Source organism: Sitodiplosis mosellana, unplaced genomic scaffold (assembly GCF_009176505.1).
Source record: "Sitodiplosis mosellana isolate CC-2019 unplaced genomic scaffold, AAFC_SMos_1.0 Smas_scaffold_6191, whole genome shotgun sequence".
Taxonomy (NCBI): Eukaryota; Metazoa; Arthropoda; class Insecta; order Diptera; family Cecidomyiidae; genus Sitodiplosis; species Sitodiplosis mosellana.
The window spans coordinates 6,247,077-6,272,366 of NW_022601432.1; the positions used below are offsets into that span (position 1 = coordinate 6,247,077).

General features: G+C 34.5%; 1 protein-coding gene across 4 annotated transcripts in view; it reads left to right on the forward strand.

Moving 5' to 3' along the window:
* The window catches only part of LOC129576966 (potassium voltage-gated channel subfamily KQT member 4), a 197,050-nt gene that overhangs the window by 144,624 nt on the left and 27,136 nt on the right, over positions 1-25,290 (forward strand). For 3 of the 4 annotated variants that reach the window (XM_055463216.1, XM_055463217.1, XM_055463218.1), the window contains exons 3-13: positions 5,183-5,371; positions 7,462-7,596; positions 8,135-8,217; positions 8,440-8,615; positions 9,286-9,411; positions 9,799-9,814; positions 9,897-9,991; positions 10,777-10,964; positions 14,186-14,242; positions 21,769-21,950; positions 22,075-22,161. In XM_055463216.1, coding sequence (XP_055319191.1) covers positions 5,235-5,371; positions 7,462-7,596; positions 8,135-8,217; positions 8,440-8,615; positions 9,286-9,411; positions 9,799-9,814; positions 9,897-9,991; positions 10,777-10,964; positions 14,186-14,242; positions 21,769-21,950; positions 22,075-22,161 — 1,282 coding nt within the window. In that variant the 5' untranslated portion in view covers positions 5,183-5,234. The remainder of the gene's footprint in view (positions 1-5,182; positions 5,372-7,461; positions 7,597-8,134; positions 8,218-8,439; positions 8,616-9,285; positions 9,412-9,798; positions 9,815-9,896; positions 9,992-10,776; positions 10,965-14,185; positions 14,243-21,768; positions 21,951-22,074; positions 22,162-25,290) is intronic. The other variant, XM_055463214.1, reaches the window with a different exon arrangement.

Sequence of the window (25,290 nt, forward strand, 5' to 3'; positions counted from 1 at the left end):
ATGTTGATCGCATTTGCAGAAGTTTGATTTTTTGTCCTCAATTTTTGTCGAAATTTTCTTGGAAAAAATTTGAGGGCCAAAAACCAAACTTCTGCAAATGCGATCAACATGAAACTTTCAGAATCTTATTTTTTCTCCAAAAAATGAAACCTCAGAAAGTTTAAAGCCAATCAGAATCGATTTCCGGGTACCTCCCATACAAAATTGTCCGAAAATCGGTAATTTTAGTCAAAATTTCAAAAGATTTGTTTGCGAGGTACCCGTTAATCGATTTCGATTGGTTTCAAACTTTCAGAATCTTACTTTTATCCCAAAAAATTAAATCTCAGACGGTTTGAGGCCAATCGGAATCGATTTACGGGTACCTCCCATACAAAAGTGTCATTTTTTTTAGGTTTTTCTTAGGGCGAGTACCCCAGGGTCAAATCGAAAATGCCTCATCTTCCAACTTAAACTAAGTTTATTGGATACAAAACTGTTGGAACTTTCAGATTTGGATTATCTCAATTATTTTTTGAGTTATTGTGTTAACAAACACCAACGACGACGACGACGGCGGCACACGAACGGAAAAGTGTCTCAAAAAGTGGTTTTCCACGTGTTTCATGAGTTTTTATGATGATCTAAGCTAATTTTGCGAAAAAAAAAGTTTTCGGGATCAATTCCTATACTTTCCCCTGACACGTTGTGTACGGAAAAGTAACAACGGCAAATTGATTTCTTCTCTGGTTCCTTTCGTTGGCTTTGCTGTTTCAATTTATCGGTTAAAATCGAGGTAACAGATGGCTGGCCCACTGACATACAGCTCCAACTTTTTCGGAGAGTGAGAGCAAAAAAAAAACGATTTTACGTTAAACCGTTTGTGCCAATTGGATTGATTGTTTTCCAAATGTCAGGAGAATTTAGATGAAGTTCATTATCTTTTGTCCAAAGTTTTCGTCAAATGTTTCGAGGTAGGAGAAAAAATGGCGGAAAAAAATAGCAAACTCGTTACACAAAGTAAATTGCACTTTTTTTTTCAATTAATTCTCTTAGAAATTACTTTGAGTGTTATAACTTTGCCCGTTCACATGCATGTGGCGGATGTGGATGTAATATTTTGAAACCTGTCAATCGCACACATTGAAAATCAGTAAAAATTATTGGGCCAGAATTAAACGGTTTTCAGTGTGAACCATTCAATTGTGAATGAACATTTGATGAACAACAAAAGAAACATTGCTCAAACAATATTTGGAATAGTGCCTCTGTGATCTATAGCTGGCCAATATTTAACTTAATCCCAAATCGAAAAGTTCCTGTGCTTCTTTTCGTTTAATGATATTTAGAGCAGCAGCGTGACCCGAGAGAACGAATGGGTAATAGAAAAAAATGGGGAAAGTCCCGCCGACATACATGTGTTATGCTAGCCCATATTTTAATGCATTGTTCCGGCAAAAACGTTCGATTCCGTGTGAATATCGATATTGTGGTCAATACGTGTGTGTCTCTCTCTCTGTGTGTGTGAGCTCAACTCGTTTCACAGCGGTCGTTGTCACTAGTCGTTCGACGAGAGCATATGGTTGTAATGGCAAATTGTTGCGTTTTCGAATCGATAAAAATAGCAGGCAAAACACATTCAAATATTTGACACGAACAAATTCTCGGGTCATTTTTCTCTCTTTGTCTCGCTCTATCCCACCGTAATCGGTCCATTAACAGATTGAACACGATGTCATTGTCTCAATACATATGATTTCTCAACTCCATTGGGACCCTCTTGCACTGATTTCCATTTCAATTTTTTTTTTTTTTCATAACAAAGCGATTGATTGTGGCGAGTTTATATAATTTAGCGTATATAAAATGGCCAAATTCCGTGATTTTTTTCTTCTCAATTTCATTCAACAAAGAATGCAATGGAAGTATAGTATTTGCAACTGAGGATTTACTAATTTTACCTGCCATTGCATTACCCTTACTTTACACAAAAATAATCTGCAAAACGATTGCATGCAAACGAATTGTGAACATTGCGATAATTCCACGTTTTTCAAAGCATAAACCCATCTTTGTTTCAACGCTTGCGAGACACAATACAGCAAAAGGCAAAAGCTAGCAAGAACTGTGAATCAATATTCTCCATTTATTATTCAAATGCTTTGGAAAAAAATAGATGAATAAATAATTGATGGCGGATTCCATTGGAGCTCCAATTTGGAGCTTATAAAATGGGCCAAGCCATTATTTTGATAGACGTGATTTTCCATATATATATATAGGGGAGAGTGGGGAATGGTGAAACGCATTTTTACCTAATTTAATGACATGCTAAAAAAATTAAAATTTTTCCAAACTTACAACTCGTACGATATAGTACGTGTAAAAACCTAACTTTTGGCACTTGTCGCTTGTTGAAAATCGAATCGACCTAAAAAATTTGCCCTGTCGGCAAATAACCCTTGATTTTTCGATTTTAAAAAATGGTGGGGAATTGTGAAACGCTTCATAAATCGATAGAAAACTGAAACAATTTTGATGAAAAATGTTTATGGAAAGCTAGAAAACGATAAAAGAAATCACTAGGGGAATATCACGTTCCTGAATCTTGTGAGATATTTGAGATATTTGAAATAAACATCAAATGTATGACATATTTTCGAATATTTCGAATAAATAAATCAGATTTTTGTGAATTTTGGAGATATTTGAGATTTTTTTCATTAAATCCAAATAAATACATTTAAATATCATTCATAATCACAAAAATCCACAATATTCCGCCGTATTCACAAATATCCACCTAATTTCATACGACAGATTCTTAGAGATAAATTGGATTTTTTTGAAATATTTGAAATAATTTAAGCGTGATTTTCCCCTAGAGAAATCATCAATAAAGAAGAATTCGAAAAATAGCGATTTTTATTAGTCGGATTTGCAATTTTTGCCTGTGAAGTAGCTGCTAATCATTTTGGTGTATTTCAAGTGATCAGCTCGAGCGCATAAATTACATTGAATAATTTGCCAAATTTGCGCAAGAAATGTAATAAATATGCATAAAATATGCGAAATCGACTTGAAAAATTGAAAAAATGGTTTGACCAAATTTCGCCACAAAGGGTGTTTCACAATTCCCCACCCACTAAGGTTTGCAACTTGATCGCGTTTGGGGTACTCAATGAATGTTCATGCAAAATTCCTTTTGTGAGTCGAAATATTAATGGTATACGATAATTATAAACATATTCATCTGACCAGTAAAGTTCCCTCATTTTGAATAATTTTTTTTACAAATGCCCATACGCATTCGATAGGGCATCCCTCAAAACCTCCGAAACAATATTTCTTTTCGTTGCGATTTTCCCGGGTGTGGTTTTAGGGGAGCTCAAAGTTGGCACCCCCACTTTTTCCGGGGTTTTCTAAAAAGTGTCTTTGAAAAAATTGTAGATCTTGTCAAGATATAAAACTTTGCTGAACAATTTATCCCCAAAAAATCACCCCTTCAAACTGTAGGACGGTCAAAAGTCACCCTTAAAAATGGACTATACAAGACTATGACAGTTTTTTGAATCTGCCGAACATTTCGAATTGCTGAGAAAACGAAGTGTTTCACAATCTCCCACGTTTCACCATTCCCCACTCTCCCCTATATATATAAATGTATGGTGTGCACATAAATTTGCATTCTTCTTTGTCGATTTATCTATCACCTGTTCTCAATGACAAATTCGAAATGAAGTAAATAACAGTCGTTGGTGGGCTTGAGTGGCGCATTGTTTGCCAATGTCATTTAAACGCCATCACATTCACTTAATTTCATTTTCTGGCGGGTGATTTTGACACACGTCTTGCGAGATGTGTGTAATATCTCTGCTTTGTCGCCTAAGCAAAAGAAATAAAAAAAATCAATAAAACGAGACTCTTTGCATTTAAGGCTCGCCAGACACATACCAAAGAAGAAGAAGAAAACTCGAACAACAATAGAAAAATGCTGATGAACCTGATTGAAATATCAATGTGACAAATTTCCAACTTTGCCTATTATCATTTCACTGTCATCCAGGATACGGAGCCATGTTATTTATATATATATCCATTTTGCGTTTGTTGTTCAATCTGCGTTAACAGTGCTGTTCGCAACATTCTGTCTTTCATTCCCCAAAATGTGCAATAATATGTTGTGTATGAATTTATGATGATGACAGCTGACAACATTGCTAATGTATGATGATGAAAACGCATCGTTTATTACCCAACTGACACCAAAAATAAGTACAGCAAGTGAACAATGTGTGATCATAATCGTATCATATTCGAAAGCACACTTCTCAAACGATAATGTTTCTCTTTTTTTTTGTTTAATGGGAGGAGATTTAACAATCAAAAATGCGTTGATATCGCTGAATTGGTCGATCGAAATTTGACAATTCGAGTGGGAAAAAAGAGCATTTCAAGAGTTATGTGACTAATAAAGCGATCAACTGATAATCCGATCAAAAAATCAATACTTGTCTTCTCACATATCACTATAAAATGATTGCAGAAAAAAAAAACCATGGATATAGTCTAAAGAACACACAAAAAAAAGAGAGCGATACCAATGAAAAACATGCTGTTAAGTCTCAATAAAACTCAACCGTTGCACATGAAGCAAGAAATCCATGTTGTCGTCGTGCTGTATGTTACTGGCGATGCTCTGTGTAGTTGTTTGGCAAACAACTAAACTGTTTCGGTGTGGATGTGCGTTGCGTATGCGTTTGTACGTTCAATAGCAAAATTGGGATGCGATTTATGGTTTGCCATGCAACACGTCAAATCGATGTATCATTTGGATGTTTTTTTGTTGTTTGCGTTGTGTGTGTGTGTATATGTGTGCTGAAGAGAGAATCCTCTCAAACTTTCTATTGGAAAAACTCTTGGCCAATTATTTATACACAATGGCTTTAGTGATTTTTGGTATGTGTGTGAATATATATTTCGCTGGTTAAGTGATAAAAATAAATGGCAACAAATTTGTTACTGTGGAATTGATCGCACACCATTTTCCAGGCCATAAAGATAATCACTTAAGAGTATTCTCGTCCATTTTTTTCGTTATTGATGTCATGAAACGTTTTGTTTTTGTGTGATTCTTGTTGTTGTTGTTTTTTTTTTTTAAATGTTTTCTAACAAAAAAGTTTCATTTCTTTTCTATTTGCAGTGCATGTAAGCTAAGCGATAAGAATAGGGCCGATCGCCTTGCACAACCACGTATGTCTCTGCTGGGGAAACCAATAAATTATAATCGTGGCGCACGTCGTGATGCCCGTTATAGAAGGCTTCAAAGTCGTGTATACAATTTTTTGGAACGACCAAGAGGCCTACCGGCCATTTTGTATCATGTTCTTGTGTAAGTATCGCAAATTTCAATTAGTTTTCATTTTATTTGCTATTTATTGCCTTGTTTGACCAAACCAAACTAAGTTTTAAGTGTTTCTATTCGGTAGAAGTAACCATAATTGACCAATGACGCAACAATATGAATGGGAAAAAATAAAGCCTACAATTGGTGAAGAAAAATGCGCCGATGATATAAGTGTGTACGATCGCATACATTCGGATTTGTTGTTATTTGCGGAGCGTAAAACATCCGCGATGTCAAAATGTCACTAATGTATATTTATGGTAGTAGATTGTCATGGCCGGTGAAAGTTTCGCTTCGGTTTTTTTTTCTGCTCGGTTCTAATGTACTAACGATTCCATTTAATTTAATAGACGATTTTAGTGAAAGCTAAATCGAGCAATGCGGCCAATCAATATACATTTCGGGGTTGTTGCTTGATGCGAAAGAACGAACTTTGCTATACTATGTGTATGTCGGGTGTGTATGTGTGTGTGCGCGCCTAAGCACACTAAAAACATGTGCACACATTTCGCACACACAATATGCTTATCAACATGAATATCCCGTTGAGCTTCCGACAAAATTCATCCATTATTTATTACGATGCCCACCCACTCTATCCCCATCCCTAGATTCTCGCTTTCGCTATCACTCTCTTTTTCTCTCTCCGTGTGTGTTTGTGTTTTTGTTGTGTGTGCGGCCAGTTATTTTGTTAGTTCAATTGAATTGTGTATAGAAATGTGGAAGTTCATTTAGTCGTCCAGCTTTATGGTGCGTTACGCGCACGTTCGTGTCCACAAGTAATTGCACACGGAGTGAGAGAAGAAAATGGAGTGTGGGCATTGTCTGATCTATTCCAAGCGGACACTTTTTGCTGTTATTATGGTCAAAATGCATACGGTTCGCCTGGTTTTTTATTACGACCAGGCCAACATGCTTTCAAGCTCAATTCGCATCCGAACACCGTGTAATTCATTAATACATAATTGATATAAATTCGTTGTGACAGAGTATACCGTGCCAATACACGATCATCCTGTCCACCGAATGGCGAAAAGCGTAAACCAAAAATATTCACCAAAAATAGTGTGAAAACACCGGAGGAGCGGGGTGAAGGGGGGGGGACTGGAAGCAATTGTAAGCAAATCTGACAATTTTTACCGTCCGTGTTGAATAAGCGCACATTCTTTCCGCTCCACTCCGACCACCAATTTCACGCCATTCCAATATATGTGTGACAATTTCGTGTTCTCGTTAATCTGTACCTGTACTAATCTGACCTGAATATTTCTTTAATTAGCTGAATTATATCACTTTTTCTCCAACCAGAGTTTTATGCTGGCCTATCCTATTTGTGATGGTACTTTTGGTGTATGTTAGTGTCAGATGTATTATAAATAATTATATTACTTAATTTCACTCACATTGCGATGATATCAATTTACGTGAAATGTTCGCTCTCGACAATAGCAATCGAAAATCGACCGACACCCGATGATCTCAGTACGAATAGCACAGAAATATCGGATTGTTTTATTTTTCGGATCAAATGATTCGATTCTGTTGTTCAATTTATGAAAACAGTAGAAAAAAAATTCTGGCTTCAATTAAATTAAAATGATGATTGAAGAATGGCAATAAGAAGAAAACAGCAAATAAACAAAAATTGCACGACCGTTTCATTTGTGAAGGATTTGCTGAAATGGAATGGAACCAGCAGAGCATCAAGAATTTCAGACATGAACTTTTTGATTTTGCTTCTTTTTTTTATATTCTTACGCTTCGTCTGCCAACCGAACAGATAATCAAAGTTGGAATGCTTTGTTCATTCGGTTGTATTGCTTTTTCACCGATTGATAAACACATTTATATAATAATATATGTGACACTCGACAAAACAAAGCATGTTGCATTATTATTTTATTTTTATATTAATTTTTGTGCTCATCGTTGGCATATAATAAATTATGGAATAATTTAACGTTTTTTGTTTGTTCCATCATGATCCCATTGCATCGTAACATGGATTATTGGATGTATGAACTCCTATTCTTCATACCGACGAAAATCATTTACACTGGCGCGCATACATACAGATTTTTAATGGTATTCACATGCTTGGCCTTAAGCGTTTTCTGCACAATAGACGAGTACGAGGATCAGGCAATCGATATACTACTCAAAATGGAGATAATAGTTGTTATCTGGTTCACAATGGAGTTTTCTGGACGGTACGTATACACACAGATACATATAGACAATCTGTTTCGAATGAGTCTGAAACCCCCTTTTTTTTATTTATAAACTCATTTTTCTTTCCAATCAAATAAAATGAAATCAAATCAAATCAAATAAAAACCGAGAGCGAGAGAAAACTCTCAGTCTTTTGTATTTTTCCCATTGCCCGTCGCGCGTCGTTGCTTAGTAGACAAAAATAATGGGCAAAATACAAAAGAAAATCGGTCTCGTTTTCACATTTAATCGTCGCGCGTTCATTTATCAGCCATCGCCTTTGATAAAGTATATTCCGAAATGTTATTCTCTTTCTTATGTTGGTTTTCCTTTTCTCTCTACCTCTCTCTCTCTCTCTGTGTGTGTGTGTTTTTCATTTGGATGTATTTTTATTTTGTGATTGTGCACACATTTGACTTCATGTGGCGTGTGTCGGTGCGCGCTGTGCACTTGGCCGTCTGCTGTTGCGAATTTTCTTCACTGTTGTGCGTTATTGATTGGTCGCGCCTCTTGCATACAATGCAAAACGATGTATAGACTTTGGTCATCGGGTTGTCGCTCCCGCTATCAAGGACCCATGGGCCGCTTGAAATTTCTCAAACGACCATTTTGTATTATCGGTGAGTATCCAAGCATCCATTAACTGATTAGCCATAATTTATATGTAAATTTGAAATTTAATTGAAAGTTCATTACGGAAATTCAAATTTGAAATATGGAAAATGTTCAAAATCGTTGAAATACACCAACAAAAACGATGTTATTTATTTTTAAGTCATACTTTATGATGATGATGACGCTTCATTCTATTTTTTTCACGTTTTCTTTTCCCCAAATCACAGATGTTGTAACGATTGGTGCATCGATTGTTGTGATAGGTATGGGAACATCAGGGCAGGTATTCGCAACCAGTGCACTGCGTGGTCTACGATTTTTCCAAATACTCCGAATGGTTCGGATGGATCGTCGAGGCGGCACATGGAAATTACTCGGAAGCGTTGTATATGCTCATAGACAAGTAAGAATCCATTCAAATCTTTCTAATATGCCAAAACTGGGATGGGATATTGATCGATCTATTATTACCTTGTGGTTGGTTGCCTTACTCTCGCTCGCTCTTTATATTTCTGTCTCACTTAAAACAACCAACTAATTCGTTCGACGGAGCAATCAAAATTACATTCCATTCAGTTTTGATTGCCATTTAAGGGCGGACAAAGGCAATGGAGCACAGAGTTATGATTTTCATTTTCAAATATCGATTTAGACAGAGAAAGAACGTGAGAGTGTGAGAGTGGGTGATGTGATCGCTTCGATGTAACCCAGGGCCAAAAACCTATTACATAATATCATTCGGAATGAGCAGCTATTTCACGATAAAACCAGACATACCATATTCCAAGAATACTATTCACAAAACCACCAAGGGAAATTGGAGCTGAAGCTGGGAATTTATGCCTACTATTTTGCTCGTTTTCTCTCTCTCTCTCTCTCTCTCTCTCTCTCTCTCTCACGCATTTTTGTCAGAGATGGCGCCGTTGCTATCACGTTTGGTTGGAACGAACACGAATACGGCTGCATTGGTCCCATTGTATTGGTGAACCACAATCTAATACTTGAAAACCGAATTAAACTAAATATCCCAATCCATTTCGTCTGATTCTCGGTTTGCTTTTTCTCGTTTCTAGGAATTAATCACGACATTGTACATAGGATTTTTAGGACTAATATTTTCTTCATTTGCTGTATATCTTATGGAAAAGGATGTGAATAAAAAATTTAGCAATTTCGCTCAAGCACTTTGGTGGGGTGTGGTATGTATGATACTTTACCATTTTCTGTCTCTGTGTCTAAACATAACTATATTTGAATTAGTGAAAACGGAAACAAGACATAGATTGGAATTTTTTTTTTTTTGAAGTGTAATAATATCCATACAATGGTATGAAAGAGAATAGAAGAGGTTATACTTCAAAGAAAAAAAATCAAATCGATGTCTTTTTTTCTGTTCTCAATAAATCAATTTAAATACGAGAATTTACATAAATTCATATCAAAATCAGTGAGTGGACATTTGGCCACTGTAAATGTCTTGTATTTTAAATTAGAACCAGTTGAATTTCGGTGTTTTTCGTCTTTTCATTTTCGTATGTTTTCCATATCGTCATGTTGCGGATGTCCAAAAAAAAAACGAATATTAGATAACTCTATGCACAGGTATGAAAGAGAATAGAAGAGTTATACTTCAGAAAAAAAAATTCAAATCGTTGTTTGTTATCTCTTTTTTGTCGGCGGAAAGTTGGTTATGGTGACATGGTACCAGAAACGTGGCAAGGCAAGGTGATCGCATCATTTTGTGCACTACTTGGAATTTCATTCTTCGCATTGCCAGCTGTAAGTAGTTGAAATTGGTGGTTTGAAGTAATGTGTATGAACAGCATTCTCAACCCGTAATATTGTTGCAAGAGTGACACACAAATATGCTAAATCAAAATTAGTTTAGCCATGTTGAGCGCTGTTGCTCACCAACGGAAACCAACCATTACCGAGGAGATGGAGAAACCAACACCTATAACAAATTCATTAGCTATCTCAATGAAAATGTTGTTGGATGCTTCTTTCTGATTCTTTTTTTTTGGATACAACTCAAGCGAATATACATAAATGCTTCTAATTTTCAGTAATTGCAATAATGAAGCATAAAATAGTGCATATTTTTCGGTTTTTTGTTGAAACGTTGTACACCAACAAAAACAACACAAACAAAATCAAGCACGTCCAATTTTCGTTGTTTTCTTCTTCGTTTTTTTTCGTGTTTTGTTTCTCTCTTTTGGTTTTGTGGCGGCTCCAATTAGAAAGACGAGAGCGGAGAAATCGCATCATTTTGTTGTGTTTTGTTTTGTTTTGCAAGTTAAATGAGTAACGTCGTTATGTAGCATTCAACATGTGATTCGCCAATAGCATTATTATAATTTGTTTAGAAAATATATATATATATATATAGTAGTAATCCAGTCCCATCATCTCGGCGATGGTGGTTTTTCGTTTTGCAGATAAGTTAACCCGGCTCACTTTCTCTCTTCCATACATTTTATTCACAAACATAGAAATTATATTATTATGATTTTTTTTTTCGTTGTTGTTTGTGTGTTATTATATGAAATAATGATGAATTCAAGGGAATATTGGGCAGTGGTTTTGCGTTAAAAGTACAGCAACAACAACGGCAAAAGCATATGATCCGACGACGACAGCCAGCCGCCACACTAATACAGTCCCTATGGCGATGTTATGCAGCCGATGAGCATTCTTTGTCGATTGCAACGTGGAAAATTCATCAAGTGCCATTACCCTCACCACCTCCATCGTAAGTATTCAGCAGCAAACAAGATGAATAAATCTGGTTCGCCTTATTTTTAAATTACGTTGTGTTCTCTCGCTCGCCTTCTCTCGATTACGAGAAGTCAAGCCATAGAATATAAAAAACCTTTAATTAAATACATAAAAAAAATTCGAAAGAAAATTCATAAAAACTCTTGTTTCAAAAACTAAAACGATGGCAAGCGGCCGACCAAAAACAAAAACCTCTCGCGTAATTCAAGTTTAGTCTCGTTAATGATTGTTTTTTTTTTGGATTTGAAAGAAGAAACAAACAAAAAAGAACAAAACCAAACTAATTCAGGATATTGATTTCGATATTTCGCCTACTAATATTTAAGCCGTAATCGTTGCAAAACGTAAATCATGCCCACCAAACCGTTTAACATCACACGCAACAACGAATGTTTTGAATGTGTCTCGCTTCCGAGAGAGTGAAACTTGCAGACGAACTAAACAGAATGAAAAATTCAGACAGAACAAGAAAATGCTCAAGCTGCCCGAAATATCTATATGTTGGTCGTTAGACGATTTTGAGTGAAATTTCAACGTTTATTGTAGAGGAAAACCGAAAAACCTCACTCAAATGACGCATGCGAGAATCCACTCATCGTTTGATCAAAAAATAAAAACGTGCAATGTTTATATGTTGTTCTCGTACAACACACACGATACAGGCATTCGATAGAGAGAAAAAAAAACAAAGAAGAAACGTCGAACCACAGACAAAACACATACACACTGCATTGATTTGATTTGTATTTGCCCAAATCACCAAAAAACCGTGTTGGACTGCATGTATTCTCATAATTAAATCTTTTTCTTCTCTTTTTACTGTGTATTCCCTGTTATATGATACGTGAAAATTAAAAGAGAGTACTGGGATAGAATGGTTAGGAATTTTTGTGACTATAGGTAATTTTTATGTGTGGGTAATTAAAATTAATTTGTATTGACACTTCTAATTATAATAATCTTCAAGCTCTCAATAATAATAATTAATAGTGATAACGTTAGCTTTCGAACCTTCAATTCACAATACAATTTATTGTCACAATTTGCAATTTTTTTGACATTTTCGTCTTCTTTTCTATTTTATTTTCCATAGATAGGTTTGGGTTCATTTTTTTTTATAGCAAATGTTTTTTCAAAATTTACTGCTCATTTCAAGTTTATAACTCAGAAAAAAAAACGCACACATTGAATAGAGCGTTTGTGGCTCAATGTGAAAGCAGTAGTGCATTTCGAACCATTGATTGATTCAAAAAAAAAAAAAAACAAAAAACAAAATCGAAAATCTTTTTTTCGCTTAATCGCAAAGTAAATCTCTCTTCTCAATCGCTTATACATAATATCTCTATTATATATATCTTCAATGAATTTTTATTTTCGGTTCATACGTATCAATATCACCTTAAATTCAATACCGTCGCACCTGCTTTGTTCGTAAAGTGATACTCGTGTTGCTAAAAAAAGTCCTACTGTACGAAAGAACGGTAGACAATTTCTCAGAAGCTCGATCGAAAATAACAATAACAAATAGAGAGCATTTTTTCTCCATAAAGTACTATTATTATTCTCCATTTTGTTCAAGCCTATATTTAGATTTCTAAAGATTCTATTCTCAAGATTTCCAAAGAGCTTCCGTAGCTTTATCACGAATCTCTCATCTAAATTTATACGCAACAAACGTTTATTTTTTTCCTTTCTTCACCTTTATCATTTTTTCTTTCTGTTTCGTGATTTATCTCATTCGAAATGAAACATTTGAACATTTAACAGGGTAGAGGAGAACAATGAAGTGCATATTTCAATTTCTTCTTCTTCTTCCTTTGCCCATAGTAGTAACAGAAGAATAAAAACAAGCAAATTTCATTCCAATACGCACACACCATATGCACCAACCAACGATCAAATCAAATTTATCGACCAAATTGTCGTGGGCAAGTGCCATTTGCTGCTCTGCACCAACAACTTATACTTTTAACCAAGCAACAAATCAAAATACAAAAAATAAGAGAAAAAAAATAAGCCAGGAATAGCTTGTGCACGTTTCACCGAATGTGGAATGGAATTCCGGCCCACACAGTCACCATTTTGTAAACGAATGAACGAACCATTGATTGGTGTGTCACGATTACATCATGGCTCTGTGCGATGGATGCTTTCATTGTAACCAACAACGCCTTGAAGACTTGTGCACAGTGATCACGTTAGCTTTTGAATTTGAAAACAAAAATGAAAGAAAATTAAAAAAAAAAAAATAAGAGGGAGATCAAACATTCTAAATTGTTTGACTGCCTTATATTGCGTAAAATGATGCTGCACGGTGTAGGGTTGTATTTGGATTGTGGCTTTTTCAGTGGCACACACACATAGGATCACAAACTTTTTTGGCCGGTCATGAAAAAAACAAAACCTGTACACTAGGGGAATCACTCACTTTCCAAATGGTGTGAATCTAACGAATCTTATGAATCTTTTGTTTACTGAAATCCAATATGGCGACTGACAGTTTTGTCGCCATTTTGAATTTGGATTCACGAGATTCATCAGATTCATCATATTCATGACGATTCGTTCACAGTAATGTGTTGAATCTGAGTAAATCTTTTGAATCTGTGTGTAAACATAAGAATATTGTTTGAATTTGGAAAAAGACTTCAATCATACAAACTGCATTGAATGATAAATTCCCCTAGCCTGTACACTCTTTCATATCACTGCAAGAACAAGTAGTGAACGCATCGTCGATCAAGAGAGAAAGGCTTGGCTCGCTTGCATATTTTATTTGAACGAACGTGCACATTCAGAACAAAAACAAACAAACAAAACGAAACGATACAAAAATATTGGATACCAATTAAAAAACGATTTTTTTTTCTATCTGCAAATGAATTCAAATTGAAACGATTTCAATTTCTCTTCTTTCTCTTTCTTTCTTTCTTTCTTTTTTTCCATACACTTTTTCATGTTGGCCGTTTTATTATACGTGTTTTTCCAATGAAACATTCAAATCCAATCAATATTGGATTGAAAACATAACTTTGAACATAAAAACCAAAAAAATTATCTTAAAAAAACGTTCAATTGGCGAAAAAAAAACAAATATTCAATTTTCACCAACAACAAAACAACAACAATCTAAACACTTTGATTATTTTCGTATTCGCTACTTATATGTAAAATGCTCGCATAAACGACGTTAAGCTTTCGGGGGCAAAAGATTTACCTGTTAGCGCGGCGTTATCCAAGCGCATCAGAAAGGTTGGTGTTCTTTACATTCAGGCTTTTTATTTTCCCTTCCATTACTACGGTCTGTCACTATTTTTATTTGTTATGTGTGTGTGTCTTTCTCTGTCTGTCTCTCTTTCAAATCTTAACGACTCTATCCGTATCTCTCTCTCTTTCACTTTCTTTGGTTTTTTATTAGTTTGGTTTAGTTTTGTTTTTCTGTTTCAACTTCATTTTCATCGCATTTTTATTTCTGTCTTTTATTGAGGTAACTCTCTTTTTCTTTACTCGATGATTCAGTTCTGAGTCGTTCATTTGCATTCATTCAAATCAAACTGTATGTCTGCTTCTATTGAATTTTCAAATGATGCGAACGATCTGGAATGACTCCACTCGTTTTTCTGCTCCTTTCGCTCTTTGTTCAAAATGTAAAAACGTTTACAAACATCCATGATCCTAACCGACCGCTCCCGCTCATAGAATCATGCAATCCACTTGTATTTCAACAGCCATTTTTGAATGCAAGTTTAACATTCAAAATAATAAGAGACATGCGTAAACCAAATCGTAAATTTCCATAAGCATCTCTATTCGTCCTCGAAATGAAATGTTAGTGTTATGCATTTTTAATCTTAGCCTCTTTTGAAGCTTGTCCCATCTCATCTTGATTTAAACCATATCCTCCCCTTGCCTCGTCAAAGAAAAAAAAACCTTTCTTTCATTTCCCAATTCGTTTCGATTCATTTCACAATTCAATAGAAAAAAAATACACACACACACTCAATCAATCACACAACACCGTTCAATGATCAATTTCGAATGGATTAATCCCTTGTAAATACGTTCGTTTTTCCCTTTTATTTTCATCTTTTTCTTCTTCTCGTTCATCATTTATTTTGTATTCTGTGTGAAACACGGTACATTGTTAGCTATTCCACAGTGGAAATGTGGTCTTTGACAGCACATCCAAGCCCAATTAAAATTCAATTAGTCACTGTGACATATTTGACAGTTACCGTATATATATTTCGAAGTTGTTTCGACAATTTGTGTCGATCAAATTGTACTTTGTATCATATGTATCTTTTCATAGAATCTGTTCGTAGCGTTTATCTAGCACCAGGCACCACATCTATGTGTATATTCAAGTCAAAGTGAATTTATGTACAAATCGAATCAAAATATTTTAAAACGAATGAAAAGTAATAGCGAAGAGAATTACGATGATTGAAAACAGTATGTCAAAAATTCGACAACACAAATCGACTACGTCCACGTTGAACACAAAAAAAATATCTACGGATAAATTCATTTTCAATTGTTATTCGATTGGATGCACTCTGTTTGCTACTGTCTTCCATTGTGTTATGGAATCGCGGAATTTATGGTGTCGATTGTGATTACTGAACCTGGATTGACCTTCAGATTGTCCATGTTTATCGGTATCTGAATCTCTCTGTTTGCCGTTACCGCCATCGTCGCTCAACAAAAACACTTTGTCATCAAAATCCTATCAAGTTTCTCGTAGGAATCACACAGTTACACTAAGAACCAAACAAAGCACATTAGCACACAACTTTTTATTTTTATTTTCATTGGAATTCAAATTGGCTTATCAATTTTAATTCTATTTTTTTTTATTTCGTTCGATTTCCTCGGTTTTTTGAAAACAATTTTATTGGTTAATTAAACCATTTCGTTCCGTTCCGTTCATCAAAAATTCGATAATAAAAGAGTTCAAATTTCCATTTTAATTTCATACACCAGACAAAACAAAAAGTACATTTTAATTGCACCACACATGAAAACCACAGGGACGTCTACGTTATTCTATTGTATTATATAATGGTTAAGGTCATAGGATTAAACGATGTATCGTTCAATATTGTAGGCATTTAATTTCCAAGGAATAGGAAGCGAGTTAGCAAGGTGTCTGGAAAAAAAAAACTACATGACTACATGAAATCGAAATGATTCGTTTTAAATCACAGGCTGATGTCGTTGTCCGTGTACTCATGAGACTCATATGATCAGGAAATAAAACATAATAAATCTGATTTTTGTCGATCAATGTCGTGATTACTGTGTGATACATATATCTATATATATCTTAAGTTTAAATCTTGTTTTAAGTGTGGCTTTGCAAGATTTATCTTATTCAGATACTGTTCGTTCTGTTTTCTGTTCTATTTTTGATTATGCAATGTTTTTGTGACGTGAAATAAAAACAAAACAAAATAAACATAAAATCGGATAAAATTCGACTTGTAAGCCATGTATACTATAATTGTGAAATCGTTTGCATCAAATGTCTGAATCTACCCGTGCAATGATGGAATCCGAAAAAAATCCCTGCCCGCAATCAAAATTTAATGTGAATGTGCACGAAATCGTCTGCAACAAACAAACAAAATACTCAGATTGGTCCCGCATTTGAGTTTGTTCTTTTTTTTTAAACGCATTCAATGCACCAAACCAATTATCAACCCCAACGTAACCTGATTTGTTCTAATGGTTTGCTTTCTTTTGAAATGAAATTTGAAAAAAACCGACACATTTGAATTGCGACAAACCCAAAACAACAATCACAACAACAACAAAAATGCAATGCCAATGATAATAGCATGAATTTTTTTGTCCAACAATTCAAATTATCCAAATTTTGTTTGTATGCCGCTTTTAATAACAACCAAAATCTTGTAGTCAATTTTCCCATCTTATTTCTGTTTTTTTTTTTGTTAGACTCGTCTTTTGTTTTATCTTTAAATATAGACCAAGAGCCCACCGTACAAACAACTTTTTTTCTTGTGCACTGCAGAAATTCATAAAATTAACATCTTCCCACAATATTCTAACAGAAATGAACCACTTTTTTCAATGAAATTGGGCGGATCGCTTTATCGTAGCGCTACGTGAAAAAGTATACTTTTTTCGCACCAGTATCGCAGAAATTTGTATTAAATCTTCATTCGGATCTAACTAACTTATAAATAAAATATCTGCACCGAAAAGTGAGCGGTTTGCTTAAAAAATAGAATTAAAAGATTTACACTTTTCGGTGCAGATATTTTATTTATAAGTTAGTTAGATCCGAATGAAGATTTAGTACAAATTTCTGCGATACTGGTGCGAAAAAAGTATACTTTTTCACGTAGCGCGAATAAAGCCGCGAATAAAGCGATCCGCCCAATTTCATTGAAAAAAGTGGTTCATTTCTGTTAGAATATTGTGGGAAGATGTTAATTTTATGAATTTCTGCAGTGCACAAGAAAAAAGTTGTTTGTACGGTGGGCTCTTGGTCTAATATACAAACGTTTTTTTTTCCTCCAATTAATTATTTTATTCAATATAAATAAATGTGATCGAATCAATGTATTATGTCATTAAGCTCGAAATTGGAACCACCAAAAGAGTTGACAGCCAGCACAAGCGCTATGTAAGTTTTCTCCCCAAATTAACACAAAACATCTTCAACAACAACCAAAACAATATCCATTTGCCGTAATAAGTAATCAGTGTGCATCCCTCACCATTTCTTATGTCTTTCTCTCTCACACACACAAATTCACACATATTCCGAGTTTATCTAGATTGTCAAACAAAACGAAAATCAATCAATCAATTTCCATCATTGTTTCCAGTCCCATCAAAAAATTTGTTCTGTTGATGTTCAAGCTTATAATAAACATGAGTGTAACACGTGTGTTGATCATTTTGTTTGTGTGTGTTGTGTATGCTATTTGGAAACTGTGTCGCAATCACCACAATAAACAAAAGCAAAGTCAACAACAAAAATTATCTAGTGCACGACAAAAGTTCGCTCATTGAATTCGCTGTGTTTTTGGGGTATGTGACCTTGAGATTCTTTAAGAATGCAAATCAATAGAGATATGTACGTTGAGACCGTACAGAGTCTAACGTTGAAAATAGTTTTGATGATAGAGTTGCAACCCAAATGCCATCAATGAGCGCACTGTCATTCACCCAACATCCAAATATTGTGGTCAGCATACGGCTTTGATGTGTAAAAAACTTAGATGTCGGTTATATGTCATCCTTACGTGTGTAGTCTAACCGTAGTTGAGACCAAGCAGTCCAATTGCTTTTTTTTCGTTTCATTTTATGTGTTTTTTTCCGTCAATTTCGGTTTCGTCGAATTATAATCTAAAATTCGATTTTTCAGTCATCTGGTCTGAACATAAAGAACTAAAAACGTGGAAAAAAAACGACGAATCGCAAAAAAAAAACAAATATTTTTGCTGATCCTCTTACATGTGGTATTCAAACATTTTCTCTCTGTGTGTCTATCTCCCCCTCTCTCTTTATCTATCACACACCAAACAATAGTACCACATTGTTTTAAATCCAAATGCCCAAAAAACATACAAACAAAGTATGAAAACAGTTTTCCAGTGAAGTTCATTTCGGTTTTTTCTGTTGCAAGCTTTTTTTATCGATTTCGAAAAATAAAGCTTATATTTTTTATTTCCTCAAAACTAACTTTCCCATACTGTCGATGATGGATAAAAAGTGATCCGATTACAATCGCGCGTCGTGCGTCGCTTTTTGAAATGAACTCTTCTCTCTCGGAAAACAAAATCCAAATGTTTAAAGAAAAAAAAATACGCCGAGATTATTGTAGGATATGCTTCAATTAAATTGTAACAACAACAATAATAACATCAACAATTTGTTGATCACGAAAATGTTGAATATGCCAGAGTATATATATATGCAGGCACAAACGAGAGATTCAGGGAATTTTAATTTTTTCGCTTCAAACTCAAAAAAACATCTGAAATTGGTTGGAAAATATGAAGTGGCTGCTGATGTCAATTGGATGATTTGTTTTCATCGAATCGAAAATTTTAAAAGATTACTATTTAGTAATCCATGGTGATTGTATGCAAATGTAGTGTATTACATGTTAGTCCATAGCATTTGTTTTGACGCGCGCGTGCGAGAGAGCGCGTGAGATGTGTCGTAACGTGAGTCGCATACTTTAGCAAAATTATTACAAAACCATATTTCGAACAACAATTAGTAATCGTGCGATCAAATTAGCTAGCAATTTTATATGTATACGTACTTAATGCGTAATTAAGCTGTAGTCGGTTGATTTGTTTGATTTGACCAAGGTCGCTTTCTTCGTATACAAATACATGGGGAAGATTTGACGTAAGACGCCAGAACGCCTCTACGCGTGGAATGCTCGAAGCTGTCATTTTACACATATTCAACACGAACATTGTCGTTTACACAATCGCGCTCACACAAATGAACGCATCGATAGTGCCCGCTCAATATATGTACGATGACTGTTTTGAGTGTCTCTCGCCTAGAGTGCTGCGTGTCGTTTTTCTTCGTTTATTAAGCGATCTTGATTTGACCGTTTTATTTTTGGTTTTATTTCGTTTATGTTTGGTTTGATTGTCTGGTTTCATTTGATATATATGTACAATGTATACGACACATTACTTGAATCACTAATCTACATCCATACACACAAAAAGAAACACACAATTAAACACATAATGAAAATTTCTGTCTCGTACAAACGCTGCGTAATACTTCTTCGCCAAACGTGAATAAAGTTTTCATCGTACCAAAGTGTTTTGATTTTTCTCATTTGGAAATGTCTGATTCAGCCGGCAAATCCTTTGTAACTTCTTATTTGCAATGTAAATTCAATCTAAAATTAGATTTATGATACTGTTGTTTTTTTAAATCTCTCTCTCTCTCTCTCTCTCTCTCGCTCTCTCACCTTCTGAGTACGCGTCAAAATAATGAAATTTGCATTCAATGGGCATGAGTTTAAAAAAAAGAGTTTTTTGATACACCCCAACCATATATATGTGTGTTTGATAGCATGTTCCATCCAAATCAAATTTTCGAACAATGTGCAAACTCATTGAGAATTTATTATTCGTCGTCATTTTCGGCAATGTTCCCATAAAAAAAATCCATGCCATAAGTATCCAAAATGGTTTATTTATCTTTCTATATGAACGGAAACATTTTGAGCAAATGTCAAACATTTTGCACGGTCTGTATGTACCTGACACATTAACTCGTAGAAATTATACATTGTTTTTTAATCCAAATATCTGTTGAGCAATTCGAATTCGTTTGTGGATTATTTTGATACGGAGAGCAATTTTCTCACTTATGTCTAATCAAAAATCCGCTTTGCACCGCCACAATCAATCAAATCGCTTCAATTAAAATTAGCCGAGTGAATGAATTAATTTGAGTGGTTGGCCTTCAAAGCCGTTTTATATAATATATTAGTAGGTAATTAGGTTTCAAAGCAATTGGAAAATCTACAAATCGCTTCTAATCACCCATGCACATTTTCTTAAGAATAACTTGATGCTTTTACTTCGCCGAATACAGTAGATGACATTCGATTTAATTTCTTAGTTCGTTATCGTTAGTTAGATGTATTTATACTAACATTTGAAGTTCTTACTTACAAATAAAAAGCGTTGTACATAAATACAAAATCATTAAGCTGATTTATGTCACAAAATTTTGGCTAGATTTTAAAAGATTTCATTTAGAAGTGGTATTTACACATTCTTTGAAAATAAAATTAAAATGCATTTAGCGTTAGATATAGAACAAATTTTATTACCATAACATTTAACCCTTGTGCAAAAATATTAACGAATCCAACTACTTAAAATTAAATTCGTGAACAACTTATTTGTTTATGATAAATAAATTTTTCAATTGTTGGAAAAAAAAACGCAGCAAAACGTTGAATATTTTTACACAAGGATGCCTGCGTGAATGTCGTTTAGTGAAAATACCTCACGACCGATATGCACCCCAAATACATATATTATATGATATATACATTTGAACGAACATGTTATAATTCCATATCATTCAAAATGAAATTCATTTCATGCCATTGATTCCGTATTTTGATTTTGCCCAGCTTGGGTTTTTTGGTCTTTTTTTTCTCAATATTTTCTGTTGTTGTTATGTCGATTTGTTCAGCCCATTGAAATTATATGTATACACCCCACCCACCCATCCTTGCAAAAATGCTTCGACGAGGCAATAACCTCGGAGAAAAAAATCCATTTCCCGGTTGAACAACGATATGAACTGAAGGAATATTTCACATATCGGAGTAATTTAAAGAGAATTATTTTATCTTCTTCTATGTTTATTTTTTTTGCATAATTTTAAATGAATTTTATTTTCATTTCGATTATTGTTTTTTCGAATTTTCATTTCAATTGTGCAAAAATTATTGAGTTCAGCTGCCGTTATAAACACAAACTCACATACATTACACCAAACACATTCACATACATCATTAATAATGTCACGAGATTTTGTTTTTTTCTTTTATTTTAACGCGCAGAAAACCACAAATGCGCTCATGTACACACTAAACACATGCATTCAAACAAATTAGAACACACTTTTTGTTCGTTCAAAAAAAAAAAGACAAACAAAACCATTTTTTTTTAAACAAAATCAAAATACACAATGAAAACCAATGCTTTAAGTTCTTGAACAAGTCGAAAATCGTTGATTAGACGTGCATCTTCTAGTTTTAAGCACAACGCATCGTTCGTGGCAAGGCTACCAACCATACGAAGGCATAAGAGTCAATCGTTACATTCGCCAGCCGGCAATTCGAAGCCACCGACTGCATCGGGACGAGGACGAATGCCGCAACGAACCATGGCTGAAATGAATGCTTCCGCAGAAAATTTAGGTAAGATGCAAAATAAAAAAAAAACTTGGCTATTCATGAATCTGCTCGCTCATCGATGTTTAACATTTATTTACTCATACATTTTCTGTTTGTATTTTGCTCTCGTGCGCATTGCTCTTTTCAGAAGTTACAAATAACGGTCGACCCATGAATCCGAGTTTAAGTGAGGACTCTGTTGCTGACACAGCGATATCGAAGCGCAATTCCGATGGTATGATTTTTTTGATTGATTTTTCCTTATCACATTGTATAATAAAACCAAGAACTGTTTTAAGGCCATTCATTTCTCTCTCTCTCTCTCTCACTTTGGTGTGTGGTGAAAATGAAATGAAACCAAAAACAAAAACACTAAATAATAAGTTTGAATTGGAGTTGTGTAAAATATGCAATTAAAATGTTTCTTCTTAAAACAGTGCTTGACTTCTTGCAACCATTATAAAGTATTTGGAATATCAAGTTACTAACTTAGTTTCGGAACAACGAAACGATCTCAAGCCTTATAAGACTGGCAACATTTACATTTTAAACTTATAATTCGATTTCTCCTTCATGTGCTTTCATTTGATTTAATTTATTTCAAATTCCAAGATGCCGATTCTCTATCTATTACTCCCACTCTATTTATTGTCTGCTTGGAATGCCAGCGACTTTTTGAACGACTTTTAATACTAATTTTCATTTTCCAATTCGTTTCAATCCAAAAAAAAACCACACAAATCGAAAACGATTCTATATCTGGTATTCAATTAACCGTGTGTGTGTTTTGTTTATGCATTTGTCTTTGTAAATGAAATAACCTCCATTTCGTTTAAAACTTGCTTGTTTCTATCGCAATCATTGTTGTCTCGTAGTTAGTAATTTTTGTTCCAATTGAAGTTTTTGATTTTGATTTAGAATGTGATTTGTAACCTTCATCGATCGTCGTGATTCGTTTGTTTTCTTTGTTTCGTTTTGTTTTTTATTCGTACGTATTTTGTCTTCAACTCACATGGAACCCCTTTTCGTTCTCACTTCTGTTTCTCTATTCCGGTCTCTACCCCGTAAAATATTTGATCCGTGTGTATTTATTTCATTTATGATACCATTTCATTATCGTAAACAATGTTTTGAAAATTTGTGAAAATTGTATTTATATAGATGAATTAAGTCGCAAAATCCACATGTAAACAAAAACAAAACCCAAAAACGAAACGAACACACGAAAAAAAATGTGTTTAATCTAATTTGAAATTGTTTGTTCGATAAATGGTTGTACGAAATAATTCCAAATTTAGCACCACCTTTTCGTTTCTTTTCACAAATCATTTATATATTTGAAGTAAACAAAACAAAAAAAATTGAAAAAGAAACGAATCAAACATACCGATAATTAGGAACACGCAAGCGAATTGTATTCCTAAACTAAAATGCTATCAACACAAATAATAATAGCACAAGGCAAGTACTGACTCAATGCACCACGTGGAAATTAAAAATAAACCATATCAAAATCCGTCACTCAAATGAACAAGAATAGCATCCAATTTCAAGAAGTGGACAAAAATGTTGAAATCAACATTTATTACCAAATGCATCGTCCCTCCGATTTGCGTTCTGCCAATTTGTGTACCGAGTAAGAGAAAACAACCAATTTTCATTGCAAACCAAATGACCAAAATGTGGAACCATAAACCAGATGTACTTCGAGCGATACGGTAAAATTGTAACACTTCATTTTACTAGAGCGAGCGCGTGTGTTTGTGTGTGTTTGAGTGAGTGGCGTGATTCAAACGTAAAAAATCGATGCCATGAAATTAAATCGGAGATTAGTCAGCCATTAATTTATTTGAGATGGATGTGTAATGACGATGCCAACATGTATGGCGAATGGAGATAGGCAAATGCACGGACGGATGTTATACTTTTTGTTGTTCGCTTCTTCGGCGTTTTTATTATTATTATGCGATCATAAAAAGGAGGAGACGCGGCTGAATTTCGGTTGGCAGCGTTAAAAGTACGCAATATTAAATGCGAATATTGTACAAGAATTACGGAAATTATGCGTTTTGATGATATTTTCAATTGAAAATTATATGCATATAAAATGCGAAGATTCAACATTGATATTTGGCGGAAAAAAAACAAATCGAAATACAATTCCACATGAACTCGTAAAATCTCAATTTAACGTACGATCGATCGTTTATCACCAAATGGCAACAATGTCAATCAAATGCAGAATCAAACCGAAAGAATCCAAACTGGAAATTTGACTGTCACTTTAGATTTTGATCACATTTTTTTTTGAAGGCTGCCAATGATATTGTTGTGACAGACATTTTACTCCAAATCATGTTGCTACCCTCCGGATTGGGCATCGTGTATATTTCTACATAAAATTTCACAAACATTTTGAATTGCAAACCGTAAATTTCACAACGATTCTCAGCCGTAATGGTGGTGACTTTCAGTTATGATATTTCAATTTAAAAAATTGAAATGAGTTCGTAAGTAGTTGAGCCAGGTCAACAATTTAGACATGAAAAAAAAACCAATCACGATTTAAATTAGTTTACAGAATATGAACGTAGCCGTTGAAACTTTAGTTGATAGATCATCGGTAGTGTTCCATTTTAATTTTGTGTAAATGTGTGTGATTCGTCGTCCATTCTACTTGCCCCGATTTCCGAGTAATTCATGCATTCGGACGGAGAAAATGAAATATCTATGCAGTGACATGGTATTTCACGTGTCATCGTATGTATTAGAATTCCATTCAGTGTCAGTATACCCAAGGTGCCATATGTCTAATGTCTTATGTCTTATGTCCTGTGTGTATATTTGAAACGTGTAAACGTCCAGTTTGCAAGATTCTCTTGTACCGTCTAATGTGTCCGTAGCCCATTGGAATGAACACTTAGGTTCACATCGTTTATCGTATCGTTCTACTATGTTCGCTGTTTTATGTCGCTGCCTTTCCTCTCTCTTTCTTTCTTTCACTCTAACTCTCTGTGTCTCTCTTCCTCCATCCCTCCTCGTCTCCGTTGTTTTGTATTCTGGTTTGTGCGTGTGCTATCAATACACAGACCAAATCATTTCTACGCATAACGCTGATCATGGCACTTTTTTTCTTTATTTCAATATAATTAAATCTTATACATTTTCACTCCTTCTCTCGTCGTCTCACTGTCACTCTCATTAAATCGAAAATGTGCGTTCGAAATGACTTAATAATAAAGAGTCAACCGTACCAAAAGCATAAAAATTAAAGCTCATTTTATTATTGCGTGCGCATGCAATAAAACTGGAAGGGGATACATATATTGTAGGTGATATTCCCTTTACAAGCTTCATTAGTACA